The sequence below is a fragment of the Podarcis raffonei genome, chromosome 12, assembly GCF_027172205.1.
Source record: "Podarcis raffonei isolate rPodRaf1 chromosome 12, rPodRaf1.pri, whole genome shotgun sequence".
NCBI classification, from domain to species: domain Eukaryota; kingdom Metazoa; phylum Chordata; class Lepidosauria; order Squamata; family Lacertidae; genus Podarcis; species Podarcis raffonei.
In genome coordinates, this window is record NC_070613.1 from 34,447,995 (window position 1) to 34,472,557 (window position 24,563).

Below are 24,563 nucleotides of genomic sequence, written 5' to 3' on the forward strand. Positions count from 1 at the left end.
CTAAGAAACAGTTCCAGAGTCTGTATATGAACATGAAGAAATGTGAACCAGAGTGCCTGTTACACCCTTGTTGGAATTCTTATTTGAATTTCTTTTTATTTCTGTCTTCTAGGTTTGTACCTTGCCACACCTGCCATAAACAAACTGAAAGAATATTCTAGATTTTGGTTGTTCAGAAATTCAACCTGTAGAGCAGGGATGAGGAACTTGCACCTCTCCAGATGGTGTTAAGACTCCAACTTTTTATTACCCTCAGCCAGAAAGGATGACAGGAGTTTTATTACAGCAACCTCTGGAGGGCCACAGGTATCCCACTTCTGCTGCAGATGCTTCCAAGTGCTTCTAAAGAAAACACTGCCAAAATGACCTTCATTCTGCACTCTTCTTTCCTTCTAAAGTTCAGAAAACAACAGCAAGGTTAACTCCCACGCTCGCAACGTGTAGCAGAGAAATGACAGGTCACAGCAAGAGATTAAGGAGCCTCAATCCAATCTAGGTTCAATTTACAGCAAAGCACCTGTCTAGGATTGCGCACGCGCGGGCTCTCTCGAGCACTACACTTCCCCACATGCAGCGCGCTGCACTAAAACCAATCACAAGCCAGGGTTCAAGCCCCGCCTATCCCCCGCCAAAAAACTCCTCCGAATTCGTATCTTGCGAAGGGGGGCAGCTGTCTCCCTGCGCCCCAGCAAAGGCAATAAATAAATAAGCGGTCTAGGTTAGCTAAAAGAAGAACTAATAAGGCTGCCCCGACCAGTTTAAGGAGCGAGGCCTTCCTTCCGAAGGATGGGCGCCAGCAGCGGGCGGGCGGGCGCGTCTGCGGCAGCGCATCCTTCCCGCGCTGTCAGTTACAGGCGCGCGAGTTGGCTCTCGCCTCCCCTTTTCATTCGTCGCCTGGCTCTCCTGGACTTGTCAATCAACGGCTTCGGCGGCCGGGAGCGCCGGCAGCGGCTAGCAGAGGGGCGGTTGGAGAACAGAAGCCTTTCGGCTTCGCCCCGCCCTTGATCCCGCCTTTCCCCTTCGCGCGCGCAAATCCCACCCCCACCAAGAAATCCCCCCCGCCACCTCACAACGGCGGTTAATAGCCCCGCTTCTTCCCCTCACCCAATACGCCCTCTAGCCACGCCCACCCACTCCCTCCTCGCGCCGCCGCCAGCTCTTCTGTATAGGCCGGCCGGCCTGTTTCAAGGCGAGGGCCTGGCTCGTGCGGCTCTCGCGCCGCCCTGGCTCCTCCCCTTTCCCCGCCTCCCTTTCCGCCAGGCCGGCCGCCCTGCTCTCTCAGAGGCTTAAGCCTGCTTTGGGTTCCTTCCTCAGTGGGTGTCAGCCTAGGCCTCGCCGGGCCCCGCCCCTCCTCCTCCTCCTCCTCCTCCACCCCCGGCGCCCTCTCCCTCCTCTCGCCCCCTCCCTCTTCCAGCTCCCAGTTGTCAATCAGGCGCTGGCGCTGAGGCCAGGCGGCGACGGCGGGAGGAGAGACGGGCACCTACGCCACAGCCCAGCGGCGGCCATTCGTGGAAAAATAGGCCGGCCTGCTCCTCCCAGCTCCGGCAGCGACCGGCCTTCTCGCCGCCGCTACACCCCCAGCACCCCGCCCTCCGTCCCTCCCCTCCTCCTCCTCGAGCCGCGCCTCAGCGGGCGTTAATGCGGGATGAGCGGTACGTAGCCCCCCTCCGCCCCTTCCCTCCCCCGCCGCTGCCCCCGCGCGCCTTCCCGCTTCCCCGTCCCCTCTGGGTCCCTCTGTCTCCCCCGGTCTATCCCTCCCTCTGCCCCTCCTTCTTCCATCCCCCCTTTCCTTCCCGGCCCTCCCTCCCCGTGCACATCCATCCCTCCTTCGTTTCTGTTTCCTCCCATTTTCCCCTCCCTTGCGCCTCCCTCCTCCTGCCCCTAAAGCATCCTGGGCCACTCAGTAGCCGTAGATGCTTTAGGGGCAGGAGGAGGAGGAGGGCTGTGGGTGGTTTTCCGCCACCACCACCCCCCCACCCGGCCCGCCTTACAGTCTCCGAGAGCAGGAAACCAATCAAGCCTCCCCTTTTTTTCTGGGTGTTCGCACGCCAGCCCCCCGTGGGCCGGGTTTCCCAAACCACGTTTTATTTTATTTTTATTTTTTAGGACTCCCTTTTCTGCAATAATAATAATATGGACTGAGTTAAGAATGGAGGGCTGGCGGGAATGTCCTGACAGATTTGCTCCTGGTTGCAGATTCAAAGTGAACAGCTATGTCTAATAGGTTGTGTGTTTGTTTTGTCTTTTGGTAGATCAAAAGAAGGAGGAAGCTATGCCCTCGGAGGGAGAGAAATCTCCTGAGGCTGAAAACAACAACAATAAGAAAAGCAAAACTGGAGCCTCTCAGGTAAAACATAGAGGAAGCGAAGCAAGGCTTAATTACTTTCAGTTCATTTCAAGGGATACTGCCTTGTGGCTTATAGGATGGGTACAAGTCTTTATGGCCTAGACATGTTTGGGGAAGGGGCAAGTTTTCTTGTATTTACTGCAGATGTTTGTGGGGGGCTATGAAACTTTGGCTGGATAAGCTATTCATTGCCATTTGTTCAGTGGTCATGTTTTCTAGCATTCTTTAATACTCAGGGATACTGCTTTTTAGTTTGCAAGTACTATTTATCTCCTAATACACTGTGTCTCTGTTAGGATTCTCAGCCTTCTCCTCTGGCTCTACTGGCAGCAACTTGCAGCAAAATAGGGACTCCTGGTGAGAATCAAGCAACTGGACAGCAGCTTATTATAGATCCAAGCCAAGGTTTGGTGCAACTTCAAAATCAGCCACAACAGTTAGAATTAGTAACGACTCAGCTTGCTGGAAATGCTTGGCAGCTTGTTGCGGCTGCTGCTGCTCCTCCTACTTCAAAAGAGAACAACATCCAACAGGCACCTTCTGTTGCTTCTAGTGCAGCAAGTCCCTCCAGTAGTAACAATGGAAATGCATCCCCTTCAAAGACGAAGACAAGCAATTCTTCTGCGGCAACTCCAGGACAGTTTCAAGTCATACAAGTACAGAATCCAGGAGGTACTGTTCAGTACCAAGTGATTCCACAGATTCAAACGACAGAAGGTCAACAAATTCAGATCAATCCTGCTACTACTACAACTCTGCAAGATTTACAGGGTCAAATCCAGCTCATCCCTGCAGGAAATAATCAAGCTATTCTTACAGCTACAAATAGGACAGCTTCTGGGAATATTATTGCTCAGAACTTGGCAAATCAAACAGTGCCAGTCCAGATTAGGCCTGGTGTTTCAATTCCATTGCAGCTGCCTATTGCCGGCACTCAGGCACAAGTTGTAACTTCATTGCCTATAAACATTGGGGGAGTGACTCTAGCATTACCTGTAATAAATGTTGCTGCAAGTGGTAGTACTGGACAGGTTACACAGTCCAGTGATAGCGGAGTTTCCAATGGAAATCAGCTACTGTCCACACCTGTCACAACCACTGCTGTTAGTACTATGCCAGATTCTCCTTCTTCCACTTGCACAACTACTGCCTCCACTTCGCTTACAAGCAGTGAAACTTTAGTAAGTACAGCAGAAACAGGCCGGTATGCAAACACAGCAACAAGTTCTGAGTCTAGTACTGAAGAACCTCAAACAGCCACATCAGAAACAGAGACTCAGAACTCTAGTCAGTCTAATGGATTGCAAAATGTGCAGGATCAAACAAACTCACTGCAGCAGGTGCAAATAGTAGGTCAGCCTATTCTGCAGCAGATACAGATCCAGCAGCCACAGCAGCAGATCATTCAGGCTATTTCTCCACAGTCTTTTCAGCTCCAGTCAGGACAAACTATTCAGACAATTCAGCAGCAGCCTTTGCAAAATGTTCAGTTACAAGCAGTGAGTCCAACTCAAGTTCTCATAAGAGCACCAACTTTAACCCCATCAGGACAGATCAGCTGGCACACAGTACAGGTCCAAAATCTTCAAAGCCTTTCAAATCTTCAAGTACAAAATGCTGGATTGCCCCAGCAACTAACCATTACCCCTGTATCTTCAAGTGGTGGTACTATAGCTCAAATTGCACCAGTAGCTGTTGCTGGTACACCAATAACGCTAAATGCTGCCCAGATTGCTTCAGTGCCTAATCTTCAAACAGTAAGTGTAGCCAACTTGGGTGCTGCAGGTGTTCAAGTGCAAGGAGTTCCAGTCACCATTACAAGTGTTGCTGGTAAGTGCTGTTAAGAATATCCTTTAGTGATGGTATTCGTGTAATGATAATATTTAACTATGATATGGGCATTTCTGCTTTTAAGTCTCAATAGCAAAATAGTAGATTATATATGCTCAACATTAACAATGCCTACAAAATACTGATTCCTTTTTGCTTGCACTAAATTGACTGCTGGAACAGAAGGTCCCTGGACCATCAAGAATGTGTTTTTGGGTGATGCAAGAGCCTGGGTTGGAAATGGGGAAGCCCCAGTGTCCCAGTGTAAAAAGTCCTAGTGTGTGTGTGGAGAACACAAGTGGCACCTTGAGTTTCAGCTATACGGTATAAGAAACAGCTTACAGTTTGCACTATTCAAAGTTACATTGGCTTGTGCTCAACTTTTGTCTTTCACCAACAGTTGTGGTTGGCAGCTCTAATTATTCTCATTATTTTAGCTGTCTCTTGTGAATGGGTGAATAAATGTGTACATGGTTTAAGTCATAAATCACTACTTAAAAGTCTTGATTACAATGCCTAAGTTGGAATGTGGCTATATCCTGCAACTAAAGAATAATTGAATGTATTATTACCTGAATTAATATGTACAATGTGTGTGTTCATCTAATGTTGTTCTGATTCTGTTCAGGAGCCTGGAATTCACTATGCAAACTGACTGCTTATTTGATTCTCCGTGGAAAAGTTGCAGATCTTTTTTTAAACCAGCAAAATGGAAATATAAATTATGTTGTAAGATGTAGAAACACGTGTGCAAGTTAATGCCCTGTCAAAATCAGTTGGAATTGCATACGATACAACTTGTATGTAGGATTGTAGTGTCTGAAACTTCTTAGAATTAGTTAATTGTTCCTAGTGCAAGAAAATTACTATGGCAAATAATAATTCTACTAGTGAATGAAATGAATTACAGTGGTACCTCGGGTTACAGACGCTTCAGGTTACAGACGCTTCAGGTTACACACTGCTAACCAAGAAATAGTGCTTCAGGTTAAAAACTTTGCTTCAGAATAAGAACAGAAATCGGGTTCCGGCGGCGCGGCAGCAGCAGGAGGCCCCATTAGCTAAAGTGGTGCTTCAGGTTAAGAACAGTTTCAGATTAAGAACGGACCTCCGGAACGAATTAAGTACTTAACCCGAGGCACCACTGTAAAGTAAGGTATTGTTCGTAGAAATGGAACACTTAATGTATTGAATAATGGTTTGGCCCCATTTCCAACTTGGAAAACAAGTAGGTATAACATGTATGGAGGGTTGGCATTTACATGCCATGTAAATCACAAAGAGGTATTTCTCGAAACCAGTTATCCCCACCCCCCCTTGAATAAAGGAGTACTTAAAGAATTGCTTAAAAGTAGCATTTCACATGTGTGATACATGAAATAAACCTCAAAACTTGTTTCACTTTAAGGATACAGTGGTGCCTCGCAAGACGAAAAGAATCCGTTCTGCAAGTCTCTTCGTCTAGCGGTTTTTTCGTCTTGCGAAGCAAGCCCATTGACGGCTTAGCGGATAAGTGGCTTAGCGGCTTAGAAAAGGGGGGGGGAGGGGAAAAACCCCGCAGGAACTCGCAAGACATTTTCGTCTTGCGAAGCAAGCCCATAGGAGATTCGTTTTGTGAAGCACCTCCAAAACGGAAAACTCTAGCGAGTTTTCCATCTTGCGAGGCATTCGTCTTGCGGGGCACCACTGTATTCAGATATAAAGCTTGTTCCCTCCTTGCCTTTCCCTTCCCTTGCATGCAGCAAAAACAAAAAAACATTTATGGTTTATTGGCAATTATAGCTGGTCATTTTGGCATAATTAGTCAGGTTACAATTTGGAAGTTTCTAAGTGCCATGAGGGAGAGGCAAGGGAAGGAGGTAGTGCGTAAGCCCAAAGCTCATGCAATGGCTTACCATTGTGTTTCAGTCGTCCCAATCTATGTTCTAGCATTTTCCATATAACTTGAGTTTTCATCTGGAGGTCGGGCTCAATTCTGATATATGTCCTGGAGACTTAAGTATTTGTTGCGTTCTGACAGGATGTAGTTGTCATGTCATGCTAAATTTTATAAAGGGAAGACGAATAAGTGGTAGTAGATACTGAATTGTTTACTTTTATTTCTCACTGAAGCTCCTCCTGAGAAGTTTGTCTTCTGATGGGCAGGAATGTGATTGGGAGGAAAAGGTTTGGGGATACATTTCTTTTAAAGGATCCCCTTTCCCTTTCCTATGCTTTTCAACAGCATCACTGAATAACCTCATCCCTGTTTTATAGGAATGTGGCAGCAACCCATATTCTGCTTCTGTCATGTTTAGCTTGCCCCGCAGTTATGGCTGGAGAATCTTTGAAAACTGATCTCTTGCTCTCACCTTAATTTATCGGTTGTATGGATTTGACGCCTTGCTGAATATGTATGGTGTGCATTATATAATACTTAATATTTTATTTTCAATCACAAACCTGGCTCTGCTGTTTCCAGGGCTTTTGCTTTGGCATAACTGCGCCATAACAGTAAGTGAAAAGTAACTGTCTTGATGTATGAAGTGAGAATTGTAGACAAGTTGTACAGAGACTGTATAAACAGCTGTTTCCTCCCCGCAGAACTTCAATAAAACATTACAAACTTGGTTCTATATAAGTTCATTTGTAGACATAAGCTGTAAATTGCATCCTGGTGTGCCATGTTGGGACTCCTGGTGTGTAGCTTCAGCGGACCAGGCCTCTTTCAGTACACATATTGGTGATTGCTGCCAGTTCCTTTACTGTTAGCAATAACTTTCCACTACTACTCTTCCCCCCCCCCCTTTTACTCCCTTGCTAAAACCATGTAGATTTAGTCAGAAGTAACAACCGTGGTCTCTCACATACTTCATTTTTAAACGATGGTGGGACCAGTGTTACTGGTTTAGTAAGAGATGCCCACCTGTAGAATAAACATAAGAAGAGCCTGTAGGATCAGTTCAGCAACCCATTTAGTCCAGCATCCTGTTTTTAGAGTGAGTTTGAAAGTGTCTCTTGAACATAGAAGACCTCTAGTAAGCGGCCTCTTTTTTGGACATAATGACCATTATTGTGTTACAGCATTTCCATCTTGCCTAGATAACATAGGAAGTAGCAAGGTGGCAGTAGATACTAATCTCTTAAGGACTTCATTTATTACTCTTCAGTAGTGTACATTATATTTATTAATGGTGAGGAGTAAGCAACTTTATGAATAAGGATTCCTTATATATTATGGCCACCAGCCAACACACATGGCTGGTGGCCATAATACATAGTCCCATCTTTCAAATTCATTACTACAGGGCAAGCACTAGATAGTCTCAAGTCCTGGCATCACATTGACAGAATGAGGTGCTAGGAGGGATTGTGCAAGTGAATAACTTTGGTTAAAATTACCATAATAGCTTTACCAAAAAAAACAAACCCTAAACCTCTATACAAATAGAAAACTAGCACAACAGCAAGGAGGCTGGATTAGAACTTTTCTCCCTAACAGGCTAGCTTTCTATTTGCATATGGCAGCATTAACAAAACCTGGTATCATCCAACAGAATCTGAAGCGAGTCAACTTTTACACCTTGTAATTCTGCTACCTCATTATTCGTATGTGTAGACGACACTCAAGACTAGCTGACCCCTCATGGGCTTTCCCACTTTCTACTCACTTAAACTTTTCTTTATTTTGTGTTTAAGTCCTCTGTTCAAATTGCAATGTGATATTACATATTATAATCGAAGGACTAATTATGGTTAATTCAGTGGTGACACAAGCCACTGAAAGTGGTGAAAGTGATCCAGAATCATCTCCTTATGAAGGGCAAATCTTCAACTGGAAATTATTTGAAACTAAAAGAGAATTAGCTGAAAGATATAGCTAATTCCCATGTTTAGCACAGGCGTTCTGTTTCAGAAAATGACCTTTGTTTAGCTATTATCTGTTTACCCAATTTTAATTCCCCTTTCCCCATATACATTTCCTGTGCTTTAAGTGTGGAACTTCAGAAAATTTAAGCAACCACTGATGCAGGCAAATATCAAAGTTTTCATCACCACCTTTTATTACAAATATCACTAGGTCTATATGTGTATGTTTAACAAGGTTTTCTACGTTGTGCTTAGTATTTCAGCCCTGAAAGGTTCATTTTCACTGATTCATATAACTGGGCATCAGCTTACTTATGATTATTCATAAACAGAGTACATAGTAGCTCTACTACTATTGTTGATCTAATTTAAACTTTAAGTCTGTTAAGGAGCTTGTTCTTTCTATATAGATTAAGACAGGACTGTTTCATTGTTATATGTTAATGTTTGTATAGATTCTTTTTGTCTGGTTGCTTGCCTTCTGTAACCTATACTGTTGTCTGAGTTGGATGACTATATTTCTGCCTATGTACTGAGAAGAAGAGTTACCATGTAGCTATTCTTCTGTAAGAAACGTGGAAAACAAGGGGCCTTGGAATAGTGAAAAGCGCTAAACATATAACTTTTAAAAAACAAGCCATTAAAAATCTTATCTGTCTCAGTTTAGAGCCCCAGACTATAGAACCTAATTATTTCATGTGAGCTCCATTGACCCTGAGCTGGTTCGCATTATATTGTAAGCCAAACTATGGTTTACCAAGACTGTATGGGCTTCTGGAGAGGAGCATGTTGCCACTTAGCTCCTCCCTGGTCTTTTTTACTGCTGCAGTAAACCAAGGTTTGGCTTAGCATGTCATCCATACTGGAATGAGTGGTTTTGCTCTCTCCTCACCATGAGTTGTCACCACACCTTGGTTACAGCTCATGGTTAGCTTAACCATGAGTTCCAGTTCAGATGACATGCTGTCAAACCTTGGCTTAGCTCAGTGTGGTGTTACAGTGAAAAACAAAGTTGGAAATTATTCTGTGCAAGACTGCTTTTTTATTTGGTCTCAGTAAGCCATTGTTTATTTGCCATGCTATTATCCACACTAAAAATTCATTAGCTTTGTACGGCACAAATGCTTGACTTCAAATTTCTCCCCTTCTTTTTTTCCCTTCCAAAAATAGTAGCTGTGGCAGACCACAGCAGAAATAGCAGAAGTTTGCTCTCCTGTGTCAAAGATACAGCTAGCACTAAAGTTCAGCTACTATAGGTTAAACTTACAATCTTTGGGAAACATTGAGCTCATAAATAAAGCTCATATCACTGAGGCACTTCTAAAACAGACTGTCTACTGTGTTTAATAACACAGGCTTTAAAGGCAATCCCTTGCTACTATTTATTATCCAAGCAGTTACCTAGCTCATTGAAAAAACCCTGTTGCATTCACTGAAGATATGTGCACAGTTGGGTTGTACGCCAGAACTGGACTTGCTACTGCTGGTTTTCAATATTGTATTTATACTTCGGGTCACAGCTCAAATTCTTTAAATCAGACATTTTAGCTTGCAGTTGGAAAAACGTTACAGCTCCAAGTACTCCTTGGCCAATTAGATTTTATTCTTTTCCCAATGTTTCATCAAAAAGGCTTTTCATTTCAGAGCTCTGAGCCTCTGTAAAAGAATTCCAAATAGTTTGTATCCAACCAGGCTGAGTCAAGGGATGGGTAGACTTGGTATTGTCAGGTTATAAATCTTCAACTGTAGCATGGGAGCAGCTTTTACAGATGAGACATGGTCTCTTGAGTCTCAGCAGTAGGATAATAAATTGTCTCAACAGTACTGGTGCTGTGTTAGAACACTGAAATGCCAGATGAGCTGAACAGTTCAATTACCAGTTTAATTACACTTTACTTGGAGAAAGGTGCTTACCTTGGTGCCATATCTGGTCTACATTTTGACTTTGGGGATACACTTTTCACCAAGTCTTATAATGCATCACAGTCCCTTAGTATTGACAGAGTAAAGGGCTGCACTAACACACAATGCTAACTAAAAAATGTATGAGTGACATTATTAAAAGGTTGGAATTGTGGCCTGGCCCCACTTTCACACATTTCCTCATGTGTTCCAAGTTGTCTGTACATAAGGCAACTTGCATAGGGTTCTGATCACATCTTTACCTAGAGATAATGATGGTTAATTTATACCACTTTTTGACCCAAAGGCTGCAAAGTGGTGAACAGCATATTAATACAAAATAAACACTAAAAGTATAATAAATCTATCATCAAAACAATGTAAAAAAGCAAAATCAAGATACACCCATACATCACACTGTATATGCGTTAGGAATGCCAGTTAAAAGGTAAAGGTACCCCTGCCGGTACGGGTCAGTCTTGACAGACTCTAGGGTTGTGCGCCCATCTCACTCAAGAGGCCGGGGGCCAGCGCTGTCCGGAGACACTTCCGGGTCACGTGGCCAGCGTGACATCGCTGCTCTGGCGAGCCAGAGCCGCACACGGAAACGCCGTTTACCTTCCCGCTAGCAAGCGGTCCCTATTTATCTACTTGCACCCGGGGGTGCTTTCAAACTGCTAGGTTGGCAGGCGCTGGGATCGAGCAACGGGAGCGCACCCCGCCGCGGGGATTCGAACCGCGACCTTTCGATCGGCAAGCCCTAGGCGCTGAGGCTTTTACCCACAGCGCCACCCGCGTCCCAGGAATGCCAGTTAACCCTGTGGCAAAGAAACAGAAAAATCAGCAATCAAGGCACCTCTTATCTCACACCAAGTGTGTATAACCCTCCTGTCTCACTCAGGGTGTGGGACTGGACAAGTTACACCAACAGGCTTTCACCCTGGGCCAGAAACCACTACTCTCTCCCGCTGTAGTTAACTAGTCAGTAGACAAAATACTTATCAGCTGAGTGTTAATAATAACCAGAGCCTGGAGAGGAAAAAAGACTTGCCATATAATACTTGTTCCCCTCCTGTCTCCTGTGGGGGGCGGGCAAGATCCCACAACAGCAGGTGCTCACTGTGAAGCATCACAACTTCCTTCTCTCTCTGCTACTGTCCCCAGGAGCAGGTAATAAACACCCCACTGTTACATAAGACCCTAGCTTTGAAAAAGCACCAGATCAACAAACTCAAAAAGGAGGTGCTGCCATCACCTTTAGTATCATCTTTTCAGGGTTGTCTGGAAAGGGGTGGCCTGCCACACTGAATACTGAGGGGCCCAGTCCTTGGAAAGAGCCACAGTTGCCCAAATCTTCCTTGTCTCCGTCCCAGCAAGCTGGGCTTTGTTGCAGCGTGCTTTTCAGCTAGGCAAGCAAGGTTACCAGGAGTGGGCAGGGGGTAGAGTAATGTTATAAATAGAGGCCACACCCATACGGGTGAATGTGCCTAGGCACCTGTGCAGATGAGAATTCAAAAGTAGGCTGGCAGTGGGGCCAGTCAGTGCCATTTCACTCCTTCCAAACATTCTTCTGTACAGAATGAATGTCTTCACAGAATCAGTTGCTCTTACAATTTATGCCTGTCTTAGGGGAATCTCAAGATCTGCCTTGTGGAACAGATGGCACTAGCTCTAGGTGGTTTCTGGTTTCAGTATGAATTATCAGTGCAGGCACTGAATTCACTTGGAAATGAAAACAGAAACATCCTCAAGAGTATCGAATGCAAGAGCAAAAACTGACCTGGCTTCTCTTTACTCTCCAAGTATTGTATTTCATGTGCAAAATGTCAGCATCAATATGAACAATACCTGTCATTTCCCATGAAAATGGAACGCTGGAAAGTTTTTAGTCAATCCTGTTCTGAACAGATGGAACCAATCAGAGATTTGGTGGCAGAGTGTGCATCTCTGGGCAGCACCCATCACCCATATTCTTTCACATTAGCTTAATGTAATGTAAGCTTGGAGCCAGTGTACTTGAATAATGATAATAACAATAATAACAATATTTACTATGACTTTTATTTTATTTTTATTTGTACCCTGCCCATCTGACAGGGCTGAAGGATCAAGGATCATCTTACATTATATATGCCCACTCAATTCCTTAGATTTGCAAGTGCCACATAATGTTCTTTCCATATTTCCAAGGAATCAGTCCTTCAGTGTGGTAGCACCTATGTCATGGACATTAGGCAGGCGCCTGCTAAAAACTGTTTTGTTTAAGCAAGCCTGTACTATCAAGTTAGGTAAATTTGATGTGTTTCTTAATATGTAATTTTATTTTATAATGTTAAAAACTCCTTTTATTTATTTATTGAAAATTATAAGGTTAACTTTTTAACATCTGATTTTATTGCAAATTTTAATGTCTATTTTATGTAAACTGTTCAGAGGGTTAGATGATTAAGTTGTACAGTATATAAATCCTATTAAAGAAAGAACGAACTAGTTGAAGCCCTTTCTAAAGAAAATGAAATACTGGGGAGTGATAGAAACCTAAATTTTCTATTTCAAAGAACTAATCAGTATATGACTTGGAAGGTGGTATTTTTTTTTCTTTTTTGCAGTAAAGGCCTTCAGTCTCAGAAAAGCATTTTGAAACTATTTTAGACAATTGTGGTGATTTTAATTCTTAAATGTATCATTCTGACTTATATCTCCCTATTTTTAAATTTATTTTTTAATGTTAACTTTTTAGTAAAAGCAAATACATATCATTTCATATAAGCTTTTAGAGATTTAAGCTTTCATGTGGAGTTTAAATGTGTTTTCTTTTCTATTTTGATATGGTCTGCAGACTAATTCAATACATTTTATTGGTCATTCAAGTTGTTTAGAACCACATTGCCACTTGCAGAAAAACATGGACCTCTACATTTGCTCTGGAGTTTTTGCAGGTGTTATTCACAGGGTGGAAAATGTGGCAGTTAGGTTCAGAGATATAAAGGCCTAAAATAAGCCTGGGGAAATAGTGGGGGTGTGTGTAAAAATTGGGTTTTCTGCTTTTCTGTTCACCTTTTAGTAAATTATGTTATTTGTATGATAAATGTATATGTGTATATGTCATTCTGCTGGCGTGTTGTAATGTGCTATTTGATTGCTGATCATCTTGAAAATGGTGTGGGTTTCAATTTCAAAAGGAAGGGCCAGATATACTATGGTGTTGTGTTTGGTTTTTTTAAAAAAAGGAAACCAAAATAGATAGACAACTGAGTTAGGGAAGTATCTTATATATTGGGTAATAAATTTTCAAAGTAAAGTGAATAGAAGATTTAGTACTACTGTATTTAAACTTGTGCTTTTATAAGAACTCAGGGTAAGCAACATTAGTTTAGAAATAAATCAGTTGTTTGGATTCAAAATATATGCTTCAAAACACATGCTTAGTAACATAGCTATAGCCATCTAAACCCAGTCCAATAGAAAAGCCTTCCACCATGTCCAACATCTGTTGACCATGATTTTTGAATAGACAATGCTGTGTATTCAATCTGATACTGAGTGTGTTCAGCTTTCAAAGCTTCTTAGTTAGGTCTGTCAGCCCTGTGTGATTTATTCACAGTAGAAGTTAGCATCCATCTATATGGTTTGTTTTGAGGAAAGGATTGACCCAGCTACAAGAGTAATCTTGTTATCTTAAACACATTTCCTTCAACATGAATTCCACTAAAATAGTAATTAATTTCAAGTGATCAGGGATCAGGCAGATTGAGAACATAGGTTTTTCACAACTTTTAAAAATGAGGGTAAAAGGATTCTCTCTTGTCTGTTCAGCCCAAATTGAAGCCTTCTGATTCCAGCCTGGTTTGCAGTTGCAAAATTTGCTCCAGCTTTCTAAATTGATCTTCACCATCAAACCATATATCTTTCATGTAATCCCATAGTAAGCTTTGTGCCCAGGACATATTTCTTTGAGCATGCCATGGTCTTAAAGGATCATAAATACTCACCTGAGAGTGAAGTAATCTCTAGATGATCCATTTTAAACCAAGGACTGTTTCATAAATTATTTGAGGACTCCCCTGCCTTGTCTTTCAAGAAAAATACTTCTCAGTCAGTCTTGCTCACTAGAAATATAAAAAAAGAAACTAGAATGATGAGTCTTCCTTTCTTCAAACAGAGCACTGGTGATGACAAAAAATGAGCCTTTTTCAGAATAAGAATAATTGTACCTTTCCTTTCACAGCAAGAGGTAATACAGGCTTTTGGAACAGTGCCCTCACTTTAGGTCTATACTGTTTTGCTGTCTTTTCAACGTAATTCTCTCAAACCTACCTGTGATTGACTAAACTGAAGCAGCCCACCAGTAGTGCCGATAAAAGTCCCCCCTCCCCTTATGTTGCCAGTCTTGAGTCTGAAAAATTAGGGGGAGCTGACAAGCACCTGTTAATTCACAATACATGGCTCATGGGCCATATTCAGTGAAGCATGCCTTAAGTTGTGCAGGCATATTCTGTATTGACTACAGCCAACCTTAGTGACCCATTTCTTCAAAGTTAATGTTGATTTTCACATGTCATTCTGATGATCAGTCACCAAGTTTAGAGAGATTCTTCTGGAGTTCTGTTGCAGCCTGCTCTGGATTTAATATTCTTGAATGCTTTAGTTTTACCTGAAACCTCCGGGTATAGGGTGGTACAGTGGTACCTTGAGTTACAAACGCCTCAGGTTACAAATGGTTCAGGTTACAAACTCCGCTAACCTTGAAGAGTTACCGCGAGTTTAGAACTTTGTCCCAGGATGAGAACAGAAATCATGTGCTGGCAGCGTAGCTGCAGCAAAAGGCCCAATTAGCGAAAGCACGCCTCTAGTTAAGAACAGTTTCAGGTTAAGAACAGACCTACGGAACGAATTAATTCGTAACTAGAGGTACCACTGTATATGAATTCAGTAAATAATAATAATGATGATACCTGCATAGTTGGCTGTACCATTTCCCACCTGTTTATCCAGATCATTTATGAATACATTTTAGTACAGTGGTACCTTGGGTTACATACACTTCAGGTTACAGACTCCGCTAACCCAGAAATAGTGCTTCAGGTTAAGAACTTTGCTTCAGGATAAGAACAGAAATCGTGCTCCGGCAGCGTGGCAGCAGCAGGAGGCCCCATTAGCTAGGGTGGTGCTTCAGGTTAAGAATAGTTTCAGGTTAAGTATGGATCTCCGGAACGAATTAAGTACTTAACCCAAGGTACCACTGTAATGGGTTTTACTTGCGTCTTGCTTGTGAAATTAAAACACAGTTCCACTAGGAAGATCAAAGGAAAATGAGTTATTTTGGAGAGCAGTGACTTTAGCAGTACAGTTGTACCTTGGTTTTCGAACAGAATGCGTTACGGGAGTGTATTCAAAAACCAAGGTGTGGCTTCCAATTGGCTGCAGTAAATTGTAAGCTGCACCGGATTTTCGGCTTCTGAAAATCGTTAGAAAACCAGAACACTAACTTCTGGGTTTTGATCGTTCGGGAGCTGATTTGTTTAGGAGCCCTGAGCTCCTTTGGGAGAAAGAGTGGGATATAAATTCAACCAATCAGTGTTGGAGAAGATAGTCCTTCATATGATCCTATCCTCAAGCCATGCGAGACTTTGGTAGTCAGAACCAGCACTTTTAATTGTGCCCAGAAATCAACTTTTAGATGTTCACAAGCTAATCAAATGACTTCCTTTATTGGAAGTATTCACTAAACTCTAAAACTGCTGCAACACATGAGCCTTGTATTCAACATTGAAATTTGAAGCTGATCCCACTCATTTCCATACTGCAGATTGTATTTCTGTTCATAAGTGTCCTGGAGGGATCAGCAGTGAGCTAGCCAAGTTTGCTGATGACACCAAATTGTTCAGGATGGTAAGAACAAAAGGGATTGTGAAACACTCCCAAATGAACTATGTAAAGGAGGGGAACAGGCATTAAAATGGCAAATGCAATTCAATGTAAGCAATTGTAAAGTGGCACACATTGTTTGCTTATGTGGTCTGAACTGGTGGTGCCTTGATGAAAATGTCAGCCCAAAAAAGATTTCTGGAAGGGAGAAAATTTGGTGCACTCCAAGAGATATTGAATCTTCCAGAAAGTTCTGATGGCTGGCCTAGGAAATGAGGAATCCCATATTATTATTAAATTACTATGTTATTAAAACTGTGTATCTTGTATTATCTACAACTTTTAAGGTGACATAACATTATTAAATTTACAGAGACCAGTTGAAGAGCAGCAGGTATAGGCAAATGCAACAGGTTTTATGCCCACAATTTCATTTATTTTTACACTATACTACAGTGTTTGAAACTACCATTGTTCTAGGCACATTTTGCAACAGGGAATTTCATTAGCGTGAGCAGTTTCTGAGCTCTGGGCGCAGTATTGCGCTTAAGATTTCAGATTAAAACTGCAGAGTGGAAGGAAAGGAGGACCTTTTTCTGCCTCCCCACTTCCAGCTACTGTCTGAAGACTGGAAAAGAGACCCTCTTAATAATATTAGGGGGGTGGGCAGGGGAAGAACTAGATGACCATGTGAAAAATGAACATAATATTTTAGCTGCAGTTTATTCATTTTCAGCTTTGTATTCTTGTTATAAAAAAGCATGCCTAGACATTCCGTTGTTGTGCCCATAACCTAGGTTTAAGGTGCCATTTCGCTCCTAGCTTTCATATCTCAGTTTCTAACACTGCTGTACTGTACTAGTACCAACTTTTACAGTAGTGACTTCCAAATTGGTAACTAGCTGCAGCCATTCTGGCAAAGTGCCACCCTGGACAAGGAATTCAGCAATTTTGTAATCATGAGTTCTCCCTTAGCGTTTGCAATTAGTATGACATAATTTGCAAGCCCAACTGTTTCCTTTTATATTAAAAAGGTGCTGGGTTTATTACCTTTTGGGAGAGACAGTTCTTCCAGTCCTAAAGTATTATGCATATAAATAAATTTAAGTGACTTTTCTCCATCTTACATTGGAATGAATATGATATTGAAACCATGTTGTGATTTTACTGTGATTAACTAAAGAAGTCACGTGTATTCTTATTTTGCAGGTCAACAACAAGGACAGGATGGAGGCGTAAAAGTACAGCAAGCTACACCAACTCCTGTCACTGTAGCAGTAGGAGGCATCACAAATGCAGCCATTGGTGCTGTTAGTCCCGATCAGATAATTCAGGTGCAGTTGCATGAAGCCCAGCAAGCTTCTGATCAAGACGTGCAACCTGGCAAAAGGTTAAGAAGAGTTGCTTGTTCATGCCCTAACTGCAGAGAAGGAGAAGGAAGGTAATTCCCATAATAGCTGTAAAGTGCCAAGCATCTTAGGGCCAACGGCGATCGTTTTGCTCTTGCATTTCTGTTCCTGCTTTGAACACTTGAGTAGACTGTTGTTTTAAACATCTCATTAAAAATCATTTCCCAATGATCTTTAACCTTTTTACATGCCCACAACATATGAAAAAAGTTCCCTCCATTTCCAACACAAATCTGATTCTGCTTTATACGTCTTAGCCAGTCTACTCGACTGTTCCTGTTGAAACGGGCCGGGATAATTTGTTTCATTCAATAATGTTTGCAGCTGACCTGCCATGACCGTCTCAAGTCACCTTCCCCCGAAAGCAGGTGTTTGTGACTGGTATGTCGCAATCTGATAGGGTTCAGGGTGGGGTTTTTCAGGAGTAGTTAGATCAAATTGTTTTTCTTAATGCGTTTTACAAAATTGTACTTTGGTTAACCATTAGTGTTTTGTGCTCGGTAGAAGCAGTAACGAACCAGGAAAAAAGAAGCAACATATCTGCCATATTGAAGGTTGTGGAAAGGTTTATGGGAAAACATCTCATCTCCGGGCACACCTTCGCTGGCATACTGGAGAAAGGCCATTTGTATGCAATTGGATCTTCTGTGGGAAAAGATTTACAAGGAGTGATGAACTGCAGAGACATAGGCGAACCCATACAGGTCAGTGAACAGTTTGTGTAAATGTTTTAAAGTGTATTTTATATTTTATAATATACTTATTATGCTACAGGTATATGCATTCTCATTTTTAAATGACTATAGAACTAAAAAGTATTTCTCCTAATCAGAACCTTGCATGGGTAAGAATGCTTTCTTTTATCTTTCCTTCATCTTCCAAAATTTATCTGTCCTGAATCTTCCAACATTCAGCTTCATCCCACAAGTTATGAGAGAGGTAGAAAAACTTTTCTCTATCCGCTTTTCTGTGCCACACGGAATTTTATAAACTTCTACCTTGTTACTTCTTACACATCTGTCCTCTAAACTAAAAAGTCTCAAACGCTGCTAAAGTCCCAAACTCTGAAACACTTCATCCCCTTGATCATTTTGGCTGCCCTTTTTTGAACCTCAATGCCACTTACTAGGACGAACAGGAGGGGCAAGGCAGCAGCAAGATTGAGGCAGCATGGTCATACTGCTAGGAGAGGCAGATGGATTCTGCAGATGAATTCACATGGCTCCAGCCTCACTGCCGTCTCATCCTCCCTGGTAAGCGACAGTGACACTGTTGCCTGGAGGCTGTTAACAGTTCTCTCCCACCAGCTTATGTCCAGTGAGATTACACCTACAGGAGACTTTCTCCTACAGAGCACAGTGATCAGTTAGTTAGATAATGGATGAGATAATATCTTCCGTTTATTACTGCCCAAGACAGCTGGGACCACTGCCTCCTGCAAGGATGTGTCGACCATACCCTGGATCCAGGAAGCTCATTTGACAGTACAATGGTACCTTCGGTTATGAAAGGGATCCGGAGGCCCATCTGTATCCCGAAAATTCTGTAATGTGCAGTGCTGCAGAGCGTTTCTGTGCACGCGCAAGCGGCAAGCCCACTTCCGGGTTTGCCGGGTTCGCAACCCGAAAGTTACGTTACCCGAAGGTAATGTAACTCAAGGGTCCACTGTAATGGATATGGACAGCATTTACCATGTTAGGCACTCTGATGGTCTCTTGGAGTTTTCTTAAGAAGTGCATATCTTCACATTCATGTCTTTGTAGGCCAATGGAAACATCATGTAAAAAGGGGTTACTTGAATCTGTTCACAATACTTGCATATATCAGTACACATCTTTACTGTGAGAAAAGTCACATGTAAAGGTTTTTTATTGATTTTCACATGATGAAAGAAAAAAGTCCTAAATCTTCCAGGAAGCTCATAAAAGTAGCAATTGCTGCAGATAGTACTAGCACTTTAAACTAAATTCATGTATGGGTACACATGCATGTACACCAGTTGTTTCGCTGTGTGGTCCCATAAATTCATGCTTCTGGTCTTCAAAATAATACTTTTAGAAAGACAAAATTAAGACAATATAACAAGTTGAAATTACTGTAGCTATACTGATGATTGGAGCCAGATAATTCTCCCATAATAGAAAAATTAATTACTGAACAGCTCTTGTTTTGTTTTTTCCACAATAGGTGAGAAGAGATTTGAATGCCCCGAGTGTTCTAAAAGATTTATGCGAAGTGACCATCTCTCCAAGCATGTCAAAACACACCAGAACAAGAAAGGTGGGGGAACAGCCCTCGCCATTGTTACCTCAGGTGAATTGGACCCTTCAGTTACTGAGGTGCTTGGATCTCCGAGGATTGTCACAGTTGCAGCCATTTCTCAAGATTCAAACCCAGCAACCCCTACTGTTTCAACAAACATGGAAGAATTCTGAAGGAACATTATTCAAATGCCTAGAGTTGCACTTAAGTTTACATACCTTTCAAGATACGAAAGTGGGCTGGTAAAAGTGTATTACAGAACAGGAAATCATGTAGTCAGTCTTGATTTCTGTAAGTATTCCAAGTTGGAGGACTAGCACAGGAAGTGTACTTTGTATAACAAGATAAAAAAAATAAAAAATAAATACAGGGCCAATTGTCATAGATAAATTATGGATACAGCAGATGAAGAAAAGATTGCTTCCACACTGTACTAATTTATGTAGCTATATCACGAAAATGATTTTAATTGGATTTTCCTTCTCTTTTCACATTCTATGTAAATGTTTGTTGTAACAACAAACAGTACAAATATACAACAGGATGTCTGTTGGTTAGGGTTGTTTTCACATGAATGTCTCTGGAATTTTCACAGGAACTTTCTTTGTTCAAACAGCACAACAAAAACGCATAATAATCTAGTAAAGATGAAAACTTTTTGTTTCTTTTTGGTTTGTGAAACATATAATAAACCTGGCCATCTTTGGTCATTTTTAAAAAATAATTCAGATGGCAGCATGTTAAATGGTTCTGAGGTGCACCTCAGATAATTTTGGCCACTACATTATAGTAGTGTGTATAATGACAATCAGTAAACACAAATTATTCTCTAGGAGAGATAAAGAGATCTATAGAGCCAGTGTATACTGTAGCAAATATTGAATCTTAGAAATATATTGACATAAGATTTTAATTAATTTCTATGTAAAAGTTAAATATAGGAACCTATGTGATAAGTCCTATACTTTTAACACATCCCATTTCAAGACATGGGTGATCCATTGCTAAGCCTTGGTTAACTTCATTTATAAAAAGTGTAATTTAAATATTTAAATTTTATTAGAATACTTGGAAATGGTGGGATATAGGATATTGTAGTAGACCTCATGCACCAATGTCAACCTTTTGTCAGTAGCAAATACTGTGGTTATCATACTGAGTTATTTAGACTTTGACATAACAGCCAAAGAAATGGATGAATACTTTCAACCAAAAATATGAATCTAAATTAACCTGTTCTGTTTCTTTCATTTCAAAAGCTACTTTTGGCTTGTCCAAAGGCACACTCAGTAAGGTTATTTGAACTGCAGGCCCTTGTGCCTTATCAGAAAATCCTTTTGAAAATCCCCTTGGTATCAAAAGCAGCTTGCTATATGGCATTGGGGGCTGCTATTTGAGAGGCTCAAGCCATAAGTCCCTTTGGAAGCATAGAGGTAGTTGCAAGTGTTGTTTTGGTTTTATTGTTGTTTCTTTTTCTTTCGGTTTTTTTTTTAATCCCATCAAAATCTTACATCCCCCCCCCAGTAGATAGGCTAGCAAATAAAATTATTTAAATATTTTTGTTGGATCAATAATTTTAATTCTTCAGAAACTAAACATATTTTAAAAATATGACTACTGTATATTGGTAGAGGTAAGCTATTACTTCCTCAGTATGCATTTTGTTAAGCCATTGCAGTTCAAAAAGCACCAGTTTGTTTTTTGTCACAGATTCAGCTGTAGTCACTGACTACTAGTTGACCATAACAACTTGTCGCCCTGGACAAAGATGCATATTCCAGATGAGGCTCACAATGCAGGGATAGGGATCCACTTCCAGATAAACAGCTGCATCCATATCGGCTACACATGCAAATTATTGTTTTTGTGCGTAGCTCTGCTTTTCTAGATTGGGGCATCTGTGCAAATTTGAGTATACAACAGAAATATGGCCAAATATATTTTGGAATTTAAAACATTTCCCATAGACATAAATATTATATTTTGCAAATCCACCGTTTGGTAAAGATCCCATGACTTTCTGGTTTTTATGTTTTTACACCAAAATATTTCAATGATGGAACTTGCAAGTACAGTGCAAGAAATTAATGTGTATCCTTTAAAAATTATGATTTATGTTTTTAACCTTATATAAACTCCCAGTTTTATGGCATTGCATGCATTTTTAAATACAAAGATCTACTGTTTTGTACTATGTACACTTAGGGATGCCCAGTGTAGTGAAATAGAAGCTGAAAGTCTTTTATACTTTCCACTTACATACATAGTAAAGAAAACAATTTTACACATTTCTACACTGTGGTTATAAGTGAAAGTTTCTTAAACCTTTTGTAGACATTTAACAAGTATTTCCATTTTAGTTGGGTTTTTATATATTATTTTGTATATTTTATTTAAAATATTTTCAGCTGATTTTATCTGGCTTTAAAACCTCAGACTCAATTTGATGATACATTTAATACAGATGACCATTAAGTAATGCTAATTATTATTTTTGCAGATCAGCTGCAGCATCAAACACATATTTTATCGTTAGGCTTCACAATCAGTGCTATAGAAGTAAAGCAAATAAAATGTTCTTAAAGAATCATGTTTAACTTAGTATTTTATTTTGTAAACAGAAGGTATGAGTGCTCTGCACAGCTGGTAAATATTCTTTTTTGCATATTTTATGTATGCAGATAGGAAATGGAAATTATTTTTTAATCTGCAGCAAATCCCTATTACAAGTGTATCAAAATCTGGTTGGCATCACAGAATCTTAATATAGATTAATCTGTGTTAGCAGGTGCACTTACTATTCCTGGAATTGGAAAGGTTTTAATAATCTGTTCTGCATACCATTCTGAGTCCACTTTTCAGTCTTAGAAGGATCGTAAATTTCAATGTCCTTTATTTGACTCAGTGGGATGTAACTTGTATGTAATAGGGCACAGATGTGCAGTAGTAGCTTATTTAATGCCACTTCACTGTTCATTCCCTTTGCCACCATTACAAGGTTTTGTTTTATCGTACTTATCAGTGCAAAGTGTAACTATCATGGTAGAACTCCAGTGTTGGAATAGGTTTTTTCTTTTCTTTTCAAAATGCTTTCTTGGGATAGGGTTGTGTATGTGTTTCCTGATTACATTAGAAATTGGTGTTAAGTCATTATTTATCACACTGTTTCATGAGAGAAGTAATAAAAGTGTGTTATTTAGAAGAAAAGGTTTATTTGTTAAACTTAGGTAAGCATGATGTTTGGGTCCTATTTTTCAATTTTATAACTGTTTTATTGCAACAATATTTGTATTTAAGTCTCCCATTTCTAATGCCTTGTGATTTTTTTATGCATGTCACTAAATTGTCATCCCGCAAAAATTGATGTGCAGCATAGGGTGTTAAATCTACATAAAGATTTTGAAACAGAAAAAAAAATAGTTGGTGGTAAAATTGTAAATGTTTTGCAGAAAACCTTATAAAAAGTTTTGTAGTAATATTTCACTTGTAAATTTTTTTGTAAGAAAAAGAGGGGGAAAGGGGGTGGGGAAGACAAGAAACACCCATTCTAGAATCTGCAAATTAATTCTGCCAGCAAAGCCTCTGAGGCATTAATTTTTACTATGCTAATTTGTATACATTTTGTGTGTTTTTGTGGATTTGAAACTAAAATTGTGTAGACGTTGTTGCCTGCAATAATACTTTGCAAGTAACCTATTAAAATTCTCTTGAGTTTGAATGTATGTTTATTTTTAAAAAACTTGTATTTATTTATAATATTTGTATTATGTGTACTAATTTAAAATATTTGAGTCCTATTTCCACTCAGACTCAGTATTCAAGCTGGTGTATACATAAACAACCTTTAAAACATCAAGATTGTAATAAGATAGTGTGTAAGCATATATCCTAATAAACATGCATAGGATTGTGCTATAAAAGTAATATGTAGTTCAGCAACAGGAAGACACAATCCTAATCAAGAACCATCAAAGGGTGAGAGCAGGTGTGCCCCCCACCATATATTTCTGAACTACAACTCCCATTAGCCCCAGCCTACTTGGCCAATAGGGACGTGGGTGGCGCTGTGGGTTAAACCACAGAGCCTAGGACTTGCTGATCAGAAGGTCGGCGGTTCAAATCCCCGCGACGGGGTGAGCTCCTATTGCTCGGTCCCTGCTCCTGCCAACCTAGCAGTTTGAAAGCACGTCAAAGTGCAAGTAGATAAATAGGTACCGCTCCGGTGGGAAGGTAAACTGCGTTTCCGTGCACTGCTCTGGTTTACCAGAAGCAGCTTAGTCATGCTGGCCACATGACCCGGAAGCTGTACGCCGGCTCCCTCAGCCAATAAAGTGAGATGAGCGCCGCAACCCCAGTCAGTTACGACTGGACCTAATGGTCAGGGGTCCCTTTACCTTTACCTTACTTGGCCAATAACCAGGGGTGATGAGAGTTGTAGTTTAGCAACATTGGGAGAGCAAAGTTTGCTCACACTTCGGTTAGAACCTCAGCAATGTGACAAACGTTTTATGTCTAGGCTGGGTCTTAGACAAAAAGGGTATTTGCATCTGTAAAGAATGAGCCTCCCAAATGAATCTCCCATCTGCACCTGTGGCAGAGGAAGTGCTAGATTGATGTCTTGCCTCAGTAAGAGTCAGAATGAGAGCCAATAAGCAAGCTTAATCCAGACAAGACTGAGGTACTGTTAGGGAGTGGATGTGATGTGGCCTGCTCTAGATGGAATTACACTCCCTCTGAAGGAGCAGGTATGTCATAATTTCAGGGTACTTCTAGATCCATTACTGTTGGCTTGAGGCTCAAGTAGCCTCAGTGGCACCACTGCCTTCCAGCAGCTTTGACTGTGGTTCCAACTGTGTCCCTTTCTGGACAGAGGCAACTAACTTGTCTTGTCTTTGCCCTGATAACCTCTAGGTTGGATTACTGCAGTGTGCTGCCCTTTAAGACAATTCAGAAACTGCAGCTGGTGCAGAATGTGGCACAACTGCACTGGCTACCAATTAGTTTCCAGGCTTAATTCAAAGTGCCGGTTTGGACCTATAAAGCCATATGCGGCTGAGGCTCTTCTTCATGTGACCCATCCACAGGCAACAAAGAGG

General features: G+C 41.1%; 1 protein-coding gene and 1 long non-coding RNA gene across 2 annotated transcripts; both read left to right on the forward strand.

Moving 5' to 3' along the window:
- Nucleotides 1-1,139: 1,139 nt before the first annotated feature.
- SP4 (Sp4 transcription factor) lies at nucleotides 1,140-19,832 on the forward strand. Its single transcript, XM_053410170.1, has 6 exons — nucleotides 1,140-1,652; nucleotides 2,253-2,347; nucleotides 2,644-4,177; nucleotides 17,006-17,237; nucleotides 17,710-17,909; nucleotides 19,393-19,832. Exons 1-6 carry the CDS (start codon nucleotides 1,646-1,648, stop codon nucleotides 19,638-19,640), a joined length of 2,316 nt encoding a protein of 771 aa, XP_053266145.1. The 5' UTR covers nucleotides 1,140-1,645; the 3' UTR covers nucleotides 19,641-19,832.
- Nucleotides 5,208-6,786, forward strand: LOC128424229 (uncharacterized). The gene is made up of 2 exons (XR_008332954.1): nucleotides 5,208-5,594; nucleotides 5,874-6,786. It is a non-coding gene; the product is annotated as an uncharacterized LOC128424229 (long non-coding RNA).
- Nucleotides 19,833-24,563: the final 4,731 nt, after the last annotated feature.